The sequence below is a fragment of the Micropterus salmoides genome, unplaced genomic scaffold (assembly GCF_014851395.1).
Source record: "Micropterus salmoides isolate LMB-PRFRI ecotype aquatic unplaced genomic scaffold, ASM1485139v1 Ms_hic_scaffold_16, whole genome shotgun sequence".
Classification (NCBI taxonomy): domain Eukaryota; kingdom Metazoa; phylum Chordata; class Actinopteri; order Centrarchiformes; family Centrarchidae; genus Micropterus; species Micropterus salmoides.
Genome location: NW_024040707.1, coordinates 26,253,192 through 26,273,340, shown reverse-complemented (window position 1 = coordinate 26,273,340; position 20,149 = coordinate 26,253,192). Strand labels below are relative to the sequence as shown.

At 39.4% G+C, this 20,149-nt stretch overlaps 1 protein-coding gene across 1 annotated transcript in view; it reads right to left on the bottom strand.

The window, feature by feature from the left end:
* Positions 1 to 10,246: 10,246 nt before the first annotated feature.
* ntsr1 (neurotensin receptor 1 (high affinity)) overlaps positions 10,247 to 20,149 on the bottom strand; it is a 59,939-nt gene continuing 50,036 nt past the window's right edge. The window contains exon 4 of the mRNA XM_038723712.1: positions 10,247 to 13,181. Within this exon, the coding sequence (XP_038579640.1) occupies positions 12,926 to 13,181 (256 nt within the window). The 3' untranslated portion in view covers positions 10,247 to 12,925. The remainder of the gene's footprint in view (positions 13,182 to 20,149) is intronic.

The window sequence follows — 20,149 nt, the reverse complement described above, 5'->3', positions numbered from 1 at the left end:
ACAACACCTTTTGTGAGGTATCAGCCAAACCAGGAACCAGGCTCAACAACACAAAACAGATGAGCAGACAGACCATAATCAAATAAACAACAAAACAGGCAGAGATATTAAACAACCACCAAAGTCCTACAGAGCAGACAGAATCATGACATCCTGAGATTTCTTACAGTTTTAAAGTTATACCAGTGATGCTGAACCTGGGTAGAGGTGAGTTGACATACAGATTTCTAAATCTAAAAAATCAGCTTCCAAGTGTAGAGTTGGCCTGCCCTGACACAATGTATATACTTATTTTTTAGGATATAAATGGTACACCAAATTTTTTATGTATATATGTCAACAACAAAGTGTGTTTTATTGCTCTCATCTTACCCCCAGTAGCCACTAGCACGGCATCACCAACCTAAATTCCCTCATTCAGGTAACGGAGCCTTCTCGTTCACTATAATCAGCAAATGAATGATGACCAGTCCTACCATCATTACGAGGCAGAACATCACAGTCCAAACTTGGAGGATTTGGATTTGAGGACTGTATAGATGATAATAGAGACTTAGTGGACAGCCTATATTAATGAATCATTACATAATGATTAGTTCTTGAATATCTGTGAATCTCTTCATAAATCGTTTCCTCTTATCTCTGAATCAGCCACTTAGTGACACATGCAGGGATTCAAGTAATTTGTTCGTAGGAGGAATGCGGTGTTTTCAAGACTTGAGGCTGTGACTACAAATTGCATACTTTCTGTTTGATGAAACCTCTAAACATTATGCAGTGTGAATTTAGTCATTCGAAAGCAAAACCCCTGCACAAACTCGTGAGGGATTGTGAGAGGTGGGTCTCCGCAATTTTATCACCCAAATTCTGTGTGGGAGTGACATATGCTGATTTCAACTGGGGTGCATTGCTCAGTAATGCATTTGCAATAACTGCTTATGTTCACTACATCAGCAGTTATCTGTGTGTGTGTGTGTGTGTGTGTGTGTGTATGTGTATTTGTTATTTTTTTTGTTTGGAGCTGTTGATGAATGTGTGCATCAATAAAATGGCTTCAGCAACGCTGCCAAGCTAAAAGACATAAATTAATCCTGACAGATGAGCTTCCTCTATCTTGTATTGTTGTGAACACTTGACTTCCTAAAAACTCCGGCTGAAACGATGATCAACATGGCACTTGCTGAGACATTTATTACAATGTATATCATGGACCAGGATAAAGGGAAGGGAGAAAAGATAACAGAAGAAAATCTCTAACAATGTATTCATGACTTGCAGTAACATTGTTTTTCTGTTGATGCTGTACATAGCCACAAAAACAAGTGACCATGAAAAGATGAATGTCTCACTCTCTAGACTGGCAGAAATTCTAAGATCTTTCTAACATGATGCTGAAGTCCTTGGAGGATGTGAAGCTTAAGCACTCTGCTACCAATATTCTGTCTCTACAGATAAACTCCCTTATCTGTCAACTCATGATATATTGAGCCTGCTACATCCATTTCACAACCAGTTTATGTCTTCCAAGAAATGTAATATGGTACTGATATTTTGGTGTTTCAGGGTGGGGAAAGAAAAAGTACCTAATCTTCCATTGATAAAGTTTTCTTTTCTTTCATGTTACTCTGACTTCTTAAGTGGTTTTGTAAGTTTTTAATATTAACAGTTAATGAAATGACCACATGTAATGTGAAAGGGATCGCTTTTAATGGCAAATGCATACAGAATTATTAGCCAACTCTACAGCTTCCCTCCCCTCTAACAGAGCTTTATAGTGTCTTTTATCCCCTTGTTTTGGTTTTCCTGCCTGCACTGTTGTGATTCAAGTGCAGTTCAGTATCGTTGTAGCCACAATAGCCAGCTACTACTTTTGTTATTTAGTTGGCTTCAAATGAGGTTCAACATTCACACAGTTTCTCTGGATTGTCCCTCAATATTAACCTATTTGTCCAACATCGCCCCAGCCTGTGGGAGTACCACTCTAGCCTATAGCTATTACTTGTTGGCCAAATAGTGTTAGGTGACAAAAATACTTATTAAATGGTCATCTGCCCTCTGGGCCCTGCAGGTATTTGTTGTCTTTTCAGCAATATTATGTGAGAGGGTGTGCTTTACTGTCATTATTGGCACTTCAGTGATACTCACGGAACTCCCCCTTAATATTGTGATCATACAACTGTCACCATCATATTAAGATATAATCAAAATGTATTCATATTGTAGGGCAATTTGCTCACTAAATAAAATTCTTGCTAGTTATTTCCATATCCCTGGAAATACATGTAGTCTGATTGATAACTTGAAAACAATCAGTCATGTCAGTCGACTCCTATGTAATGAAGCCTAGTTTACTACTTTACTACTACTACACTACAGCTAGTAGGCTGACCCTCAGTAAAGAGCTAGCAACAAAGATGATTTTTAGTCCTTGTTGTGTCAGCCAGCCAATGTGAGCTAAAGTTAATGCTTTCTAAAGATGTGGGATTTCCCGAACTAAAAAATATCAGACATATAAACAGCTCATTGGGTGGTAATAGCTGCAGGTCAGGCTCAGTGGATTGTACTTGCGTTATCCCAAAAATTATTGTCACCAAATGAGTCAATTGCTGTCAAATGGAAATTGTTTCAACTGTGAACAATATCATAAAGTTGTGGAAATTAAGGAATATGTTGATATAGTCACCATTGGAATGAATGGTATAGTGAAATATCATGTGAAATTGTTTTAAATACAGACAAGTTGAATATAAAAATAGTTAGTATACCAATAGTAAATAACAGTCAATTTCAGTTACCTTACAGCTGCAGGCTGTATGAGGCATTCTTGGCACTCCTGCTCCTTTGAGGCTGTTATAGAGCTTGTGAATAACCTCATCACATCATCGAGCAAGAGATTTTATGTATTGTTACACAAATAGAAGTGGTTGTATAGGCCATTATTTAAACTGTTACACTCATGCACAAAAAAAATTGCAAAAGAAGCTTGTAATATGAGGGAGCTTTAGCTGTGGGAGTGTGTGTGTGTGTGTGTGTGTGTGTGTTTCTGACTTATGGCCTTTGCACAGCAAGTCTGTATTAATAAATTGCTATGTACAGAAACCTCGCACACTGAGTATAATCTGTTTAATTATTTTGTTCATTGTGAAAATTCACACTGGGAGACACAATAGAGTCGTCAAGCAGAGCAAGGGTGATTTTGTGGACACCTGTCTGTCTGCAGCTCCTGCAAGTCCGGATGCTGGTGTTGCTCTGTCTCTCGCTCCGTCTTTCTCATTTCCTGCCTTGAAGGAACCTCCCAAGGCTGTCGCCACTCTCTGCCTGCTCTCCTCTGTCTCCACACTGTCGCTCTCCCCCTCTGTCTGTGTGCTGTCCTCGTGCTCTATTTCATCTTGAGTGTAGGTATAGGCTATCTGAGTGCTGACGCATAAAATTGAACCTGTTCCAAAAACTTTAATGATGGACAAAGGTTTTGGAGTCAGTGTGTAAACATGACTGACACAACGTGATGTCGAATATATTTTTAAACATGCTACAATTTCTGACGAAAAATATGGACATGGTGTGGAAATGCCTTTAGGCTGACTTATGTTGGAAAATACTTAAAATACAATAAGCGAAATACATTATAGTATATATTTGTTTATATGTAGGCAATGTACTTTCTTTATTTTAGGACATCATTGTATTTATTTTAGAATAAGTAAGTAAGAATTAGTGCTGTTTTATTTTTATTTAATAGTAAAAGAAGCAAGTGAAGAAACTGCTCCTTGTGTGAAGACCTACTTGGGTAAAGACCAGCAGGTCTACCTGTGCGAGTCCACTGAGCAAAGCCACCTACAAGTAGTAGAGTAGCTTTTTACAGGCACTCAATCCTTTAAAACAGACATCACCTACATCTGTTTACTTCTCTGTTGGGTCATGTAACTGCCAGTCTGCAGTCAACAAAGCTGACTTTATCACTGCTTATGCAAACACGTTATCTCTCGGGCTACTGATGCTCGGTGAGATCTGGCTCAAACCAGAAAACTGCTACTCCCGCTGCGCTGTCCACCAATTACTCTTTCATCCAAACTGGGCTCTTAATTTCCAACAAATGGAAATTCACACAGCTGCTACCCCTGAATCAATGTGCCTCCTTTGAATATCATGCTGTCTTAGAGTCCGCTCCAGTAAAGGTCTCTGTGATTGTCATATACCGTCCACCAGGTCAAATAAGTAACTTAGACGAGCTAGTCACACTGCTGTCTTCAGTCCCAGAGCACGACTGTCCGTTACTTACATGAACATTCACTTAGAAAAATCAAACTCTGCAGACTTTCTGTCTCTGATTCAGTCCTTTGATCTAACTCAGGTTCTCTGCCCCTCGACCCACAAAGCTGGAAAGGTGCTTGACTTTGTTCTTGTCCGAAATTGTGCCACCGAATGCCTGTCACGCCTCTGCACATGTCTGACCACTATTCCATTCAGTTCACGGTATGCCTACAGGAACAGCCCATTGTTCCAGCATCATATGTCTCACACTGCTGCAACCTCTGCGACCTGTCTCCCACTCACTTTGCCTCAGTGGTAGCTTCCGCTCTACCTCCCCTAAACACATTTTCCTCACTTGAGGTCAGTGATACCGCACAATCTCTGTGCTCTACTCTGAGCTCGTGCCTTGATGGCCTGTGTCCTCTAGCCACCAAGCCTGCTTGCCCGAACCAGTCCCACCCGTGGCTAACTGATACCATCCGTAGGCTGAGTACTGATCTCAGAGCCACTGAAAGGAAATGGTGAAAAATCATAGACCCTACCAACCTTAAGGGCTACCAAATGCTCCTATCCACCTTTTCAACCAGCATCAGTGCTGCCAAAACTGCGCTCTATAATGACAGAATTAGTAGTGCCACTGACTCAAGTAAATTATTTTCCACTTTTAAAGCGCTTCTAAATCCTCCTCCACCACCCACCAACCTGTCTGCCAATATCTTTGCCTTCTTCACAGGTAAAGTGGCGGCTATAACTAGCCAGTTCTCTAAATCACTCAAAATCAACTGCTCTACTCCCGCTCCGGTTGGCTCACACTCTGTGAGCAAGGTCATGTAGCAGTCCTTATACATGTCTCATTCTATCTCCCTCGGGAAATGGTGCAAAAGGCTTGACACCAAGCCTAACATGTAGCAGTCCCGCTACACCTTTTCCTTTGTCTTCCCAGGTCAATGGCACTAAACTCTACTCGTTTATTCCTCTCACGGAGAGTGAAGTATCAAAACTCCTGACCCGCAGCCGTCCTACTACATTCTTACTTCGGGAGCCTTCCCAACCACTTTCAAAAGGGCTCAAGTTACACCTTTACTCAAAAAGCCCTCCCTCAATTAAAGCTAGAACGGGCAGTTTTCAAAAAGGTCTCAGAATTCCTCTCACCAAATGACCTAGAAACAGCTCTTGTGTCTGTAACAGAAGCCCTAAGTTCAGCTAAAGCTGCAGCCCAGTCCTTGGTTCTTATCCTGCTTGAGCTATCGGCTGCATTTGACACAGTCAATCACTGCCATCCGCACTCTCAGCAATGGGCATCTCGGGCAAAGCATTCCTGTGGTTCGAATCCTACCTATTGGGGTGTTCCTACAATGTTTTGCGGCAAGGATAATTCTCTTCCTCCCACTGCCTCACAGGGGTGCCCCAAGGCTCGGTGCTGGGGCCAATCATTCGCTCGCATGGCTTCTCTTACCACTGCTATGGCGACAATACGCAACTCTACATATCCTTCCCACCAGATGACCACCGTCTCGGCACGGATCACGGATTGTCTCTCCGACATATCTGCATGGATAAAGGCTAAACCTCTGTAAGACTGAACTCTTGGTCATTACAGCCAAGCAGTCTATCCACCATAACATCAAACTACAAATTGACTCCTCAACCATCACTCCAACCAGGGTGGTGAGAAACCTGGGTGTCATAATTGATGACCAGCTATCCTTTTCAGACCATGTTGCTGCTGTCTCTCACTCGTGCCGCTTTGCTCTATACAACTTAAGAAAAATCAGGCCTCAACCAATCAAGCTCTTGAAAACTCATCTCTTCCAACAACACTTCCTCTTATAACACCTCTAACCCCTGACCTCTAACATGTACTTCCTGTGCTCTTCTTCTTCTATCCCCTTACAATTCTCTTGTATTGGTTGCACTTTTTTGTTGACTCTTACTTCCCTAGGTATTTACCCTATTGATGCCATACGTGCTATTAGCTCTTGCTAGTATTTATTGCTGCCCTTACTAGTATATATTGCCAGTTGTAGATCTTGTACTGTATTGATGCTTTGTTGATGCTTGTATGTTGTTCATCGCTAAGTAAGTTGCTTTGGATAAAAGCGTAAATGTAATGGAACAATACACAACCATGAATTATGCTAGTGTCAACATCTTAGTTGGCTGTGTCCAAGAAAGGTTAAAATCATGGGCAACTGGACTTGGTTGAAGATACTTGGATAATAGGCTTCAAGTATCTTAAGCCATGTCCAGCTGTCCTTGATTTTAACCTTCCTTGGATAACCATTACCTGGATGACAGATGTAGTTGGCTGTGGTAGCCACAACCAGTTTTTTGGTTTATTCTTCATCTACATATTCTTTGCTGCTAGGAGTACTGCTAACATTCGCTTGCTTAGGCTTCTCAATAACAATATATGTGTATCATTATCACAAATATTTGGTATACCATATATTATTTTGTAAAATTGTTCTATATATTTTTTATATTCTGTTTTTTTCTCCAACCTTTAGTTTTGGCAATTTGTGGAAACCCTGTAGGCCAACAAAAGGTGAACTAGGGAAAAAAAAGAGAAAGAACAGTAAGGAATGTTTGGAGTCTTTTGTCCGTGACCCGGCCATTCTGTCTGACTGCTTTCTCTCCTCTGTACAACTGCAGCTAATGAGAGCGACGGCTCCCTCATCAAAACCTGTGGGAAAGCCATCCCTAAGCTCCTGTGTTGGCTCTAAAAACAATTTGTTGTGCACATTCTCAGGGACTGGATTTGGATACCTCCTGTGTTGGTTTACCTACCTCCAGTGACGGGGCAGTAATATGCTTTTCATACGCTTGACCAAATCTCTCTTTTTCCACTTTACAGTTTATCAGTCTATCTTTCCTTTTTCACAAACTTTGCCTGTTTCTCGTGTTTTATCCTCTCACATGCCTCTTTGTATTTCTCTGACTGAGGCAGTTTTCTGCCAGGCTGTGTGGTTTTCTTCACTGTGAAGAACTCTACCCAGGAGGATGAAGAGAAAAAGGAGAGTCATGGCATTCACTCTGCTAGTGAGGAAAATGAAAAAGAAATCAAGAAATATGGGATGTTGCTGGCTCTACTCACCCCAAATGCATTTTATGACACAATGGGCGGCCTAGTTGGACTGGATCTGTAATTATGATATTTTAAGTATCGTGCAGGACAGGATCATTTATTTACCCACCTCAACTGCACAGTACTTGCATCTAAATCAAAATCCAAAACCTTCACACTATTTATAAAATGATAACATATTTGTTTTTTGGAAATGTTGAGTAATTACTGTAGACTGACAGCACATTATTATTTGGTAAAGTGATAAGCTATTAAATGAGAGAACATATTGTGGACAATCCTGTGAAAGACACACAGCCCCTATAGATGAAAATAACTCTTCTGATGTAAGATTCTGGACTTTTTTAATGAACCTCTCCTTAAAGGGTCATTTTTAAGCCTGGCCCTATGGATTTGGTCCAGTAGATTGCCTCAGCCGGCATCCACAAAATGGGATAGTTGCAACATAATCCTTGGGGCAATTGCGTCTTGAATGACTTACTAACTCAAGTGTCCACCATTGTCTTCCTGCAGCAACACCCCTATCACAAGATTTATAAGCGAGACTACTCCTTGAGTGAGACTTCTATTTCTGGTTAAACAAAAAGTATCTTACTTACTTTTTTGTTCTTTTTAGATTCCTGTGTGCTGCTGTGCCAACTTGAATCTCTCCTATGGAGGATTAATAAAAGACCATCTTATCTTATAAAAGATGGCAATGGCATTTGTCTAATCCTCCATAACACTTCTTGTGTCTGAGCTGAAGAAGAGTCAGATCGTTTCACATCTTCATGTTTCTCCTGAAGGAAGCGTTTTTTGTCTGCCTCTGATTTCTCAAACAGCAGCAGGTGGGGAGGCATTAGCCCTGTGTCTCTTGAAGTGCTCCTTTGTCTTCCCCCACTTCAACATAAATCTGCAAATCTCATCCAAATGTTTTACATGCAGAGACTTACCATTTGAACCTGGATCTGACGTTTTCAGTGTAAGCAAGCACACTTATATTTAAGAAAACTATATATATACATATATGTTTTTTTTTACATACATGAATATAAGAACATTTACTGATCTACAACTGGGGATTAATTAAATGTTAGAAGGGGAAATAAAAGCCTGTGCTACAGCTCTTTTATTTAGTGTGAATTCTCTGTGGTAGTTGGATGGATTTGTATCACTGAACGACAGCACTCGCTCAGCCTCACCGGCTACAATGCATCATCATGAGCGTCACGCCTCAGTGTCTGAGAGACTACAAAGTGCAACACTGCTTACTGCCTGCAAGAATGCTTTGTACTTACATGCCATTTATTCTAACCAGCAGGCCTAATGTGTTAGGGTGTTCCCAGAGCTGTGTGAGTAGGACTAGCCATGCAGGTGACAGACCAAGAATGGACGGATTAAGGTTTCTCCTATCTAACTAAGAAGCAGGTTCTTTGCAGCCCTCAAAGCTTTGATCCACATTTCCTTATATGTAGAATTTCCCCCAGAACTGATCATTTCCAGAGAGCCAGATGGAATGTATGCTGAAGATCAGACGTTAGAATAGTTGGTTAATGGGGAGAAGCAATGAACTCTCCACCCCTCTCCTCCATTGCCTTAGAACTAAATTATAGATTTTTGTAGTGGCACATTTTCTTGTATTTTATACCATCATATGCTCAAGGATGCATGTGTACACATGGTGATATAATACACATTTCTGCAGTTTGCAGACGCATGTTGAATGTAAATCTTACCTTGTTTGTTTATGAGGAACAATTTAAATTAAAAACGAAATCAGTTTGAGACCTAAGGCTAACTAAGGGAAAATAGTTAAAGAGATGGGAAAAAAGAAAGCAAAAGACAACAACATAAAGAGGGAGGTGTTTTTCAGTTGGACCAAATGGTTTCAATTAGAATCCCTGTTGCGATGGATGTAATTGAAAGCTCTTCTCCCACTTTCTCAAAACATCAAGTCATGTGTGTTTGCATGAATGTCAGCCTGCTGTGATAAGCTTCAAACGCAGCCACTTGTATTCCGCAGGTGGTCATTAAAGGATGTATTCTCCCACTCAGAAGTGATACATGGACTGGTTAGTGTTGGGCTGCCATGTGATTAAATTTCCATTTGGCATAATCTTTTTTTCTGGAGTGGCAGAGAATGAGCACCCCAGTGCCTAAGGTGACAGTGGACACCTAAAGTGAGGCACACTGCATTGCTTTCCTCCCCTGCAGCTTGGATCGCGATCACACTGAGACGTTTTTCAGCAGTGACAGGTGCTTTGCTGTTGCTAGGAAACATGTACTCGTCACTTGTGTGCTATGGGACACATATGATAACCATGAACAGTAAGGTTCAGGAAATTAAAAGCAGTAATAACAACTAAAATAGACTTGATTCAGGCTTCCAGATAATATTTCTCCAAGCTGAATGTGATAACAAATAGCTCCAGCTAGTCAGCAACAAGAAGTATGAGGTTTTGCTTCATTGTATTTTTTTGTCTGTGGTTTTGTCGGCCAGGCCTGCTGCTGCTTTCTTCCCATTGGACAGCAGAAAACATCTAATATTCAGACAATACAGTATTTCCAACTCACTCACTAAACCTAAAAGAAACATCAGCTGCAGAAGTTTAAATTTACTGCAGGCTCTGCTATAGGGTTGAGTCCCCAGTAAGACATATGGCTTGTTTGAGGCAACAGGCTTCAGTGCCTAGATGCATGTGCTTTGTGAGTGACATTTCTTTTTTTCAAGCGCATAGCTGGTATTTGTCATGAGTCTACTTTACAAAAGGTCAAACACTGTTCTGCTAAGTGTTGAGTGTGTGTATTTGTGTGTATGTGTGTACTTCTAATTGTTTGTATATCCTTATTTACCCGCGAGAGAGCCTGTGTGGCAGGCATAAGACAGAGGAGAGGCATACTGTAAACAGCAATGTCAGTACATCAGTGTATTATATATTTTCATTCTTTTATTTCTTTTTATAATGAAATGAAATAACATTCTGTTTGAGAAACACTTAAACATGGCTGATCTGAATCATCAGTTAAAATAAGCAAAATATTTATTTGATTTAAATTCAATACACATTCAGGTTATAATATCCATGTACAGGACTGTACAGAAGAGTACAGAAAACTCACTGCAGTTTGAATGGTTTGCAAAATTAAATGAATATACAGTAATTTTCATATATTTCATTCAGTATAGCTGTCTGGTGGATCTGTAGGTTAGAGAATATATAAAGTGGCTAACGAGTGGCCTCCACAGATTAAACAACACAGACACAGTACAGGAACACAAAGCCATAATAGACTATACAAAGCACAGCAAGTAACGGTCACCGATAATAACTATAGAACATTATATTAAACACAACCAGTCATTTAATAAAAATAATATAAAGAGGTTGAGCTCTTTTTTTTTGGCATTTTACTGCTGTGATATACATTGAGAAGGTGGGAGCAGTAAGGATTTTTACAGTACAACAAAAGTAAGTGTAATGCATAAAAGGTAGTAAATACTGAATACACAGAAGTGAAATTGCTGCTGATCTTTTTGCATAACTGTAGCTTTTTGATCTAGTTATTTTCTTTCATTTTTTTTCTTTTTTAGCAATGTCACGTTAAATATGTAAAGAACTTTTGGATGGATTGAAATTGGATGGAATGAAATTTTGTACAGATGTTCTTGGTCCCCAGAGGATGAAGCCTACTGATCTTGGTGATCTGCTGACTTTTCTTCTAGGACCATCATTCAATTTGTCCAACACTATTAATAAATACTTCCAAAACTAATGACATTCCTTTTTAGTTACAGTGAAAATGGGCAACAATTAGTGTCAAACTGTGTGTTGACATTGTTCAACTGAAGTCAGGTATGTCTGTGAAAATTTAGCAACACCCGCGTATGTGTTGTATGTGTGATTAGCGGAACAAAGACTGGAAGATGAGTCCTTCTCAGTGTCCAGGCAGGCTGTCCCTGCAGATTCAGACTGTGTCAAATTAACAAGACATGAGAATACAGGATTTAAATACATGGTCAAAGTGCTTGAGCCCAGTGTAGTCATCCTTGTGTTGCCCTGTATAAATGAGCATAAGCTGCAGCTGTTAAGAAATTATCAACAGGTCAGAGATGGAGCATTACTGACATTTGTGCTATTAAATTTTTTGATTTTTTGAAATGTTACTTTCTGCATTTTTTTGTCTTCCCTGCTGTACCAAAAACGTACTGAACTGTGGCCCCAAAACTGAGGTACATACCAAGCTGTGAATTGTGTGAACCATTACACCTCTTCCTGACAAACATTAAAACAGGCTTTAGAATAAAATGAAAAAGTGGGACAACAGCAGAGAGAAATGAATGATTCATCTGTGACCCTGTTACTGTAACATTACTACAGCTTTTTAAAATAAAATCCATTGTGGTTTGAAATCTGTGAAGGCATGATTCAGAACAGAGTACAAGCTCCATTTTCTTGGCCTTTCAAAATGCTATTGCTGAATCATGGATAAATGATACTCTAATCCTCTTTAGCACTTCTTGCGTGTATGAGCTGAAGAAGCGTCCAGATTGTTTCTCCTGAAGGAAACAGTCCCAAGATCTCTGCCTGCCTCGGATTCCTCAAGCAGCAGCTGGTGGGGAGGCATTAGAGTGGGAGTGCTGTGTTTCCCTGTGCTCCTTTGTCTGACCCCACAGGCATGTCTATGCATCAATTAATTTCCAACAGGTGTTATTTACGCATTGGTCAATGTACAAATGTACAAATTAGTCAAACAATCAATAATATTCTACCCATTATCTCACAGTTTAAAAAGGCCGTTATGGATGCGGAAAACTATTACCAGAAATAATCAGAATCTCTGTCTGCACTATTTACAATCCCTTGGACATTCATATCATAGAGTCTAAGCAATGTGACAAGGGCTCCCTATTAGCTGGACCCTTTGTTCAACAAACATTTTTCTGAAAAACTACTTGAAACAAAGCCAAGAGAGTCAATAGATTGTTTTCTTTCTATACAGCTGTCAATGCAACTTGGATTCAAGAAACAGAACAAAGAGGAGCACGGAGTAGGTACATCAAAGCCAGGTCTATCCACAAATGCTCTCCCAACAAAGGAGGATTACATCAGAACTGTTGTAGTGGTGAAAGTACTGCCAGTATGGCCATACCTAAATAGAAGGAGTTTTACAAGTTGATGCTTAAACTGACTGAAACACTAGAGTCATTTACATGGTACAGCACCAAGCAAGTACAAATGTTTTGTCCAATTAAACATGCACATAGAAATATACTATATAAAAACATTTACATATCAGATCAGATCCCATTTTAAAAGAGGCTCTTTTGTTTATGCCCATCCATCCTTTATGTTTTCTACTCTATATAATCATGTTAAACTAACTAAAGATGCAACACACATGTAATAAAAATGTGCATCTGAAATGAAATGGTTTGGGAGTGGACACTTGACCCCACATAACAATGATGGTGACCACCTACTGGATCGGATTGTGCCTACAGTCTCTTATCCAGTCCCAGATTTTACATGATGAAGTTGGATAAGTAATCACAAGGTGGCAGCGGATGGGTTTTATAATGAGAAAGTGTGTTCCATGGCAGCCCTATCAGTAAGCTGTCTCTTTGATGATGTGGGTGGAGAGGGTGTGGTTGCTGGAGATGCTGATGGAGTGGCGGGTCAGGGGGTGGGAGTGCCTCCTGGATGTATGGCGGCAGGGCAGGCAGAAGTAGCGCAGCGTGGAGAAGAAGATCTGGCGGTAGGTGGCTGACACCAGGTTGTAGAGGATTGGATTGATGGCCGAGCTGACGTAGAACAGGACGTTGGTCAGCATATAGAAATAGTGGTAGAAGTCATACAAGTCGCTGTGAGAAAACAAAGACAGATAGCGTTGTTATGTGTGGTAATATATTTTATAATATATATTAAACATCAGCGCATGATTACTTACACACAGACAGGCATTTTTGGCTTGTGGGAGATAAATGACAAATTACTTTGTATCTTGACATTGTTTTAATATTATTAATTTTCTCTCATGAGTCCAAAGGACACTTTTGTCCCAAAAAAATCTGCAATTAAAAGAAACAAATCTAAAATATCTGGAAAACTGTTTTTATCATTAAAAAAAATACCCGCTCAAATAGAGACGGAGTTTACTGGAATTGTCACAATCGGTTGATTTGCTTGTGTGGGGCAAATTAAATCAGATCTGGAGAGTTCATAACAGAGCACGCCACCATAGCTTATTAGCTGTGTTGCACCACTTACTTTTATGCTCCTCTACCGACGTAGCCTGACTGAGCCACAGCCTTTCTGCTGTGGCCAGGACTTTAGTCGGATGTAAATGATAACAGTAGAAAACTGTTTCTTTCCATTTAAAATGAATTCTGTGTCTAATAAATACTGACCCTGTGGTCATCAAGGTTTTATTGAGTCTACTTTAAAGGATTATTCAGTGACTTTTCATCTTGCTGATTATTTTCAGCCTCACGTAATTTCAAACCCGCTTTATGCACCCGCACACAGGGCACTTTCATTTTGACTTAGGCGACACGTTGAAATTGGTTAAGATGTTGAAGCAAACCTCTCCCTAGGGATCATAAAGGCTAAGGCCAGCCTGTGAAGAATGTACTGTATAATGAAAGTGGAAATCATATCTTGCTTTATTCCACTGGCCAGAATTTTTATGTAAGAGTCGACAGGCTAAGAAGATTTGTTCAACCAACCAGAGAAAGTGACGCCTGGTGAGTACTAATGCTGTCTAAGAGGAAGTGACAATTTTCTTTACATTCGAAGTCCATGTAGAACATATCTAGTATTCAGCTGCCTGAAAAGGATACATAAAATTGGATATTTCTCTGCATGGACAACCATAAAGAGAGCAATACTGCAGCTGGAATTACATGCTTTGTAAAATTTAGCATATTAATTTTAATGGCAATCCAATAAGGAATTGAAATGTCTGATACCATAAAACATGTAATCATTTTATCTTTAACAAGTTATTATATCCAGTTTAAAACAGTATTGTTTGCTCTGCATTGCAATACACAAGTGAGGTTTAAAACTATGTTTTAAACTGACGGCTCTGACAATGTCCCTTTGATTGCTGTTGGACAGGAGAAGGAAGAGGGAGATTATGCTACTCAGCAGGAGAGGAGAGGGACATTAAAGATATAAAGATTATGGGACAGGAGCTGGGAGACGTACAGAGATAGTAAGGTAATTTCTTTGTGAATAATTTGACCAGGAGGGTATGTCACACAAAAACAAGAGGATATACGATACGACAATAAAACACATGCAATAAAATGATAATAAAGAGAAAGCAAAAGGTCATGTGCTATAAGTCATGACACATCAATGTGTCCTAACAAAGTGTAGCTAATCCCGAGTGTCATCTCAGTTACTGGAATCTGGTGTATTGATCTCTCCTGGTCTTGAAATGGACAAGGGTCACTGAAGTGTGCAATGATGTGTGTGTCTGACTGCATACATGGATACCATTAAAGATGAATGAGGATCGGACTGAAAGGGACAACAGGGATAGTCTTGAACATGACCTTTTCATTATATATCCTCAGGTATTTCTGTGAGCTCTGTTTAGCTCATGGCTCATGTGTCATCCTTCATTACATAGTCTTTGCTCAAGTAGCATTTTTGACTTTCATTTAATTACACGCGACGTTGGGCAAACTGGGGACCACAGGTGCAGCATTTTCAAATGTGGCAATTCTGTTCGTCATGCACATCAGTCATTTTCCTCCTGTGGCAGGCTCACTCAGGAACAATCTTGTTGTCATGAATTTACAAGAGTGGATTTCTATTACCAGGAAAGAAAAGCTAAATATTTACCATGACTGCTACAACACTAACTGATACCCCCTAATCCCAATCCACAGCCATTCGCATGCTTCATGCTTTTTGGCACAAAATCAGCAATATTCAGTCAATATGCCCAGAGCCTCCCGTGAAATTATTATTTTCTGTGATTTGCGCATTGCTCCACTGATTTACAATGGAGCCCCATGTCAGTCATTGTCTCACATACAAACACTCCTGAAATTTTTATTTGGGCTAGTCTATACACATACATTAAATGTGTATAGACTCATGAATCAGTTATGAGTTACACGTTAAATTAAACAAGCGGCCCTCATTCACTGGGTTGAAAAACAATCAGGCCTCACTGTGCTCACTGCGGCAGTGCTGAGAGCTACCTGCCCAGACTATGTAAGCAGTAGGTACGTGTCGATTTTTCAGCCGGAACAGAAAGTTAGTATGACACATTAAGAAGAACTTTCACATTTTTTTATGTTCTTTATCCCCCATTATGTTTAAATCACCTACCTACAGCTGCATTTGAAATGTCCATCTTCCTTCGTTCTTTTGCAATTTGAACTGCGAAGACAGCCCTTACCAATCTCTTAGCATATTGGATGAGCCCATTGTCAGCTAGCCATATTTAGCCTATAGATACAAAGATGTTCAAGTGCTAATCTGCCCATCATATTTAGTCTCATCAAATTTATGTCCTGGAGCCGCTTGCACCAGCAGGGCTTTACTAAGCCTGGCCCTAGCTGCTAAGAAGGTCTTAGTTAAGAACAGTCTTTAGAGTTGACCTAACGTCAGTTGCACCAACCAAACTTAAGCCTAGGCTTAACTACGCCAATCTTAGCAATGCGCTTTTACTGGTTTGGTCGGTGCAGAAAATTGAGGTGCCAGAGGCCCGAATATGCCCCTAAAAATCGATACGTGCAAAAGACCCCCACCCCGAGTAGCGGGCGGGACGCAACACAGACGCTTTTTTTTAAAACATGTTCAACTTTTGATAACATCGATGTGCTCATCGATTTCACTTTTCATCAACTGATTAATCACAGCCTGGAAAAAAAAGTTTGAAGTGCTATGGTAAACTTTCAAATGTTGAACTGAGACCAATGTAGGCAATTTTTCTTGCTCAACAAATTAATGAAACATGAAACTGCTGTTTTGCCCAACTGGAATTAATATCATAGCCTACTAGTGAGCTGTATAGTGTACTATTACATAAAATGAAATGTAGTAAAATTTTACTTTTTATCTAATGTCATTATAATAATATAAATACTAATACATTCATTTAAACTAGTTTCTCCTCCATGTTGAGTGAAATAGCCTGTTCAGTGGAAAGATGCAGATTTCCACTGCACAGGATGCCGGTGTGCCAATATGTGCTCCTTCTAGCTTACTGAGAGCAACACCTTCCCCTTGTTCTGTTTTACTTAAGTTACTGTAACACTGTTCAGGAGTCTTGTTTACATAAGGTGTGGGTTGTTTGGATGCTGCTGGTGTATCGTGAATCCGTCCCTGGTTCAAAAACTACACAAGCACCAATCACACTAAAGTTTTTTGTGATGAGTGATCAGTGTGTTAAAAATTTTCAAAACATCTGTTTCAATATTTTAAAACACTTTGACAATATTTTAAGGCCAATGCCGAGTGTCCAGATACAAGGGTCTTCACTTTCAGTACTCCAATGTTTACACACCACAGTTGAACACAAGGAGAAGGAGCACACACGTAGCATAAATATCTTGAACATTTTTCACTGTGCTCCTAAATTTCTTTGTGTGCACCTAATTTTTTTTAATTTTGGAGCACATGTGCTCCTTGGGAAAAAGGTTAGCGTAGAGCCTTGCTGGATGGTGCAACTGGCGTAACTATTAGGTTGGACTTAGAATGCTGAGTTAAGACCAGGCGTAAACCCTGTCGGTGCAACTGGTCCCTGGAGGTTGTGCAGCATTATTTGGTGCTGTTAATATTTTGAACCTGTCTGGCCATGTGATGAAGAGCAACAAAGGGGAGTTGGAGCATCGCAAATTTAACTGAAGGCATTATTTTGTTGTAATTTATATTCTGTTTAAATAATGTGTTGGTCAAATACCAAATGTATAATTCACTCATTAACATGCTTGATATGAATTTGCACTTATTATGAGCCACACCAGTAGTTTAACACCAGTTTGTTATAATAAAACAAATATAAAAAACCATGCATTTTTGTGTTGCGTCATTTTGTAGTGATTGATTGTTAACACATCCAATAATCAATTAAGGGAATTGCCTCTGTCTGTCTCCATAACTGTCTGATAGCTGAGGCTTTCCTTTCCAACTGACTTTGACTGACCTTATTTTATTGCTGCCTTTTACACAAAGAACAGAAATATTTCCAAAATAACAGATATGTAACAAAAGTGAAGGAGGCAGTCCTTTCATACTACAGGAGAAATGATTAATGCCGCTTTTAGGACACCCATGCAGATGCTGTACTCTGGGTTTTCTTGGGCGTCTGTAGCAAAAAACCTACTGAAAGAATAATAATAGTGCCTGTCTCTATATCATACCTCCACTGCAGGTATGATGCAGAAAATACACCAACAAATCAATACAGTATTAGCATAATCCACTGTTAACTGCTGCACACAACCAGTGTTGGATGGCAACTAGTTGCTTAGCGATGTGATACAATAATCATACCAAATTCTCATGAGTAAATAAACAATAAATAATGTTAACTAATTGAATCAAATTCCAGTAATATTAAAGTTGTGTGGCCTACCAGGTAAGCCAAAAATGTGAGTCTCTCTGTGTCATTTTAACAAAAGAAAGATTCCTTGCTCCTTCCTTCCAAAAATGGGAAATTATAAATGTTTAGTTACACACAAATAAACAGTGCATAAAAACTGAAGTCAAACAGAGAAGCTTTAAGCTACAGTAGCAGGTGGATAAGCAATATGTTTTAAGCTCAGTGTTCATCATCAGGCAGCGTTGGAGAGGAACTGAGGAAACCCTATAAATAATAAACATGACATGATCTTATCTGAGACACTTGCTCAAGCTGAATCCAAAAAAATAAATAAATAAAAACATTCATGCAAGTGTAAAGCACAAATAAATTCTCTTTGCAATGAGGGGCTTCCAATCATTTTTACTTTAAAATGTTGTGAAACAGTTCTTGCTATTTTTGCTCAGATGAGCCCTCTTCTTCATCTGAGTCAAAATGATTGTGTGGCCCTCTGCACAGGCGTATTACACGTCTACAACGGAGGTGTAACGTGGGCAGCACTTTAACAGTGCAGCAGCTTCAGAGCCCGATACACAATCACCGTATTTATGTGCATTTGGTGGGAGTGAAAAGTAAGCTGTGTGCACGGCGGTACACTATCACATTTGTGGTCTGATAATTACAATGGCATTGAAGTGTGTCCTCTTCATTGTCTGATATGTAGACATTCTGAACTGAGCTGCATTCATTTTTTTATCTCTGAAAATCTGAACTGTAAGTTATGTTTGTATTATTAATTATATTGAATATAATGTCAGTTAAGAGGGAGAATGTATTTCATGATCATAATTTCAAAAGTTACTTTTTTTTGCATTACAAATCACAGTTTCTCAAACCTAAATGGGATTGAAGGAATAAAGAAACATGGCAGATTGAACAGCTGTACTGTGTCTCTCTGTCACGATTTGAGAAGAAGTGCAAACAGGAGAGAGCCCAAATGCAAGACACTGGAGAGCTAACTGAAGGAGCACAGGTTTTAATTCAAAAACACAAAACTGGCTTACATGCAGTTTGGGTGTAAAACATCCAAACCAATGATCAGGCAGAACACTCCAAACACAACAGAGCATAAACATGCTACAATGACCGGACAGGGACTGAACAGAAACACCAAACATTTATACACCAGGGACTAACGAGCAGGCGGGAGCAACACAGGTGAGAGGGCTCAGGACTAACAGACAGGCAGGCAGAGGGCTTCTGGAGTAACAGACAGAATACAAGTTACTGAACGCTAAACACAGACATTATCAAAATAAGACATAACAGACCAGAATAATATAAATAACTTATTAATCCAGACACAAGCAGATCAGACAGATCACAAATAAACTACAACCAACAGGGAAAATAGACTGAAGCTAGGATTTAACAGAACACAGAGCAGACAATGCTGAAATAATGCAAACACAGAACAAGGAGTAAATCCAAAGACTTAACTAAGACACAGAACTAAAATGCAGGGCTAACAGAACAGAAATAAGGAAAATACCAAAACACCACTAAATACCAACTGACAGATCATAATCAGATAAATAATAACATCAGGTAGAGGAAGCACACTGAGGTAGCAAGCAAACTATAAACTAAGTCTAAACGCAAGGCGTTAGCAACAAAACAAACAGGGGCCAAACTAATAACAGAGTGGCTAAAGGAGACAAGATAACAGAACAACACAGACAAACTCAGACAACAGACTATATAACAACAGATACTGAACTGACCAAATAACCAAAACTCCCAGAGAGCTAAACTAAACAAAGCAGACAGGCACACAGGTGACACTCTCCCTGCATAAAAATAAACAAGGCTTCAATTTTGTCTTCTTGGTAACTACAATTGTGACCAAATAAGTACACAATGGGATCAAGCACCAGCAGTTCAAATTTCTGAGAATTTATCTCATCATACTGAATGACTGCCTCCCAGATGTAGAATATGTAATGACTATTTGGAACGGAATAAGCAGTAAAATATTGTTCATATTTACATTTTCATCATCTGGTGAAAACAACTCTGATTTAATTTCTGGTGTGTCAGGAAGTGCACACACGTTTGATAGACTGAATAGGCAATATTAATTATATTATTAATAATATTACAGTAACCATATGTTTATAGAAGATGTAGGATTTTCTGTTTCCAAATTTCCTTCATATGGAGTAAAAGAAAGAGGCGTTCCCAGCACTAACATTCATTTACCGTAATTGTTTCTGTTTGATT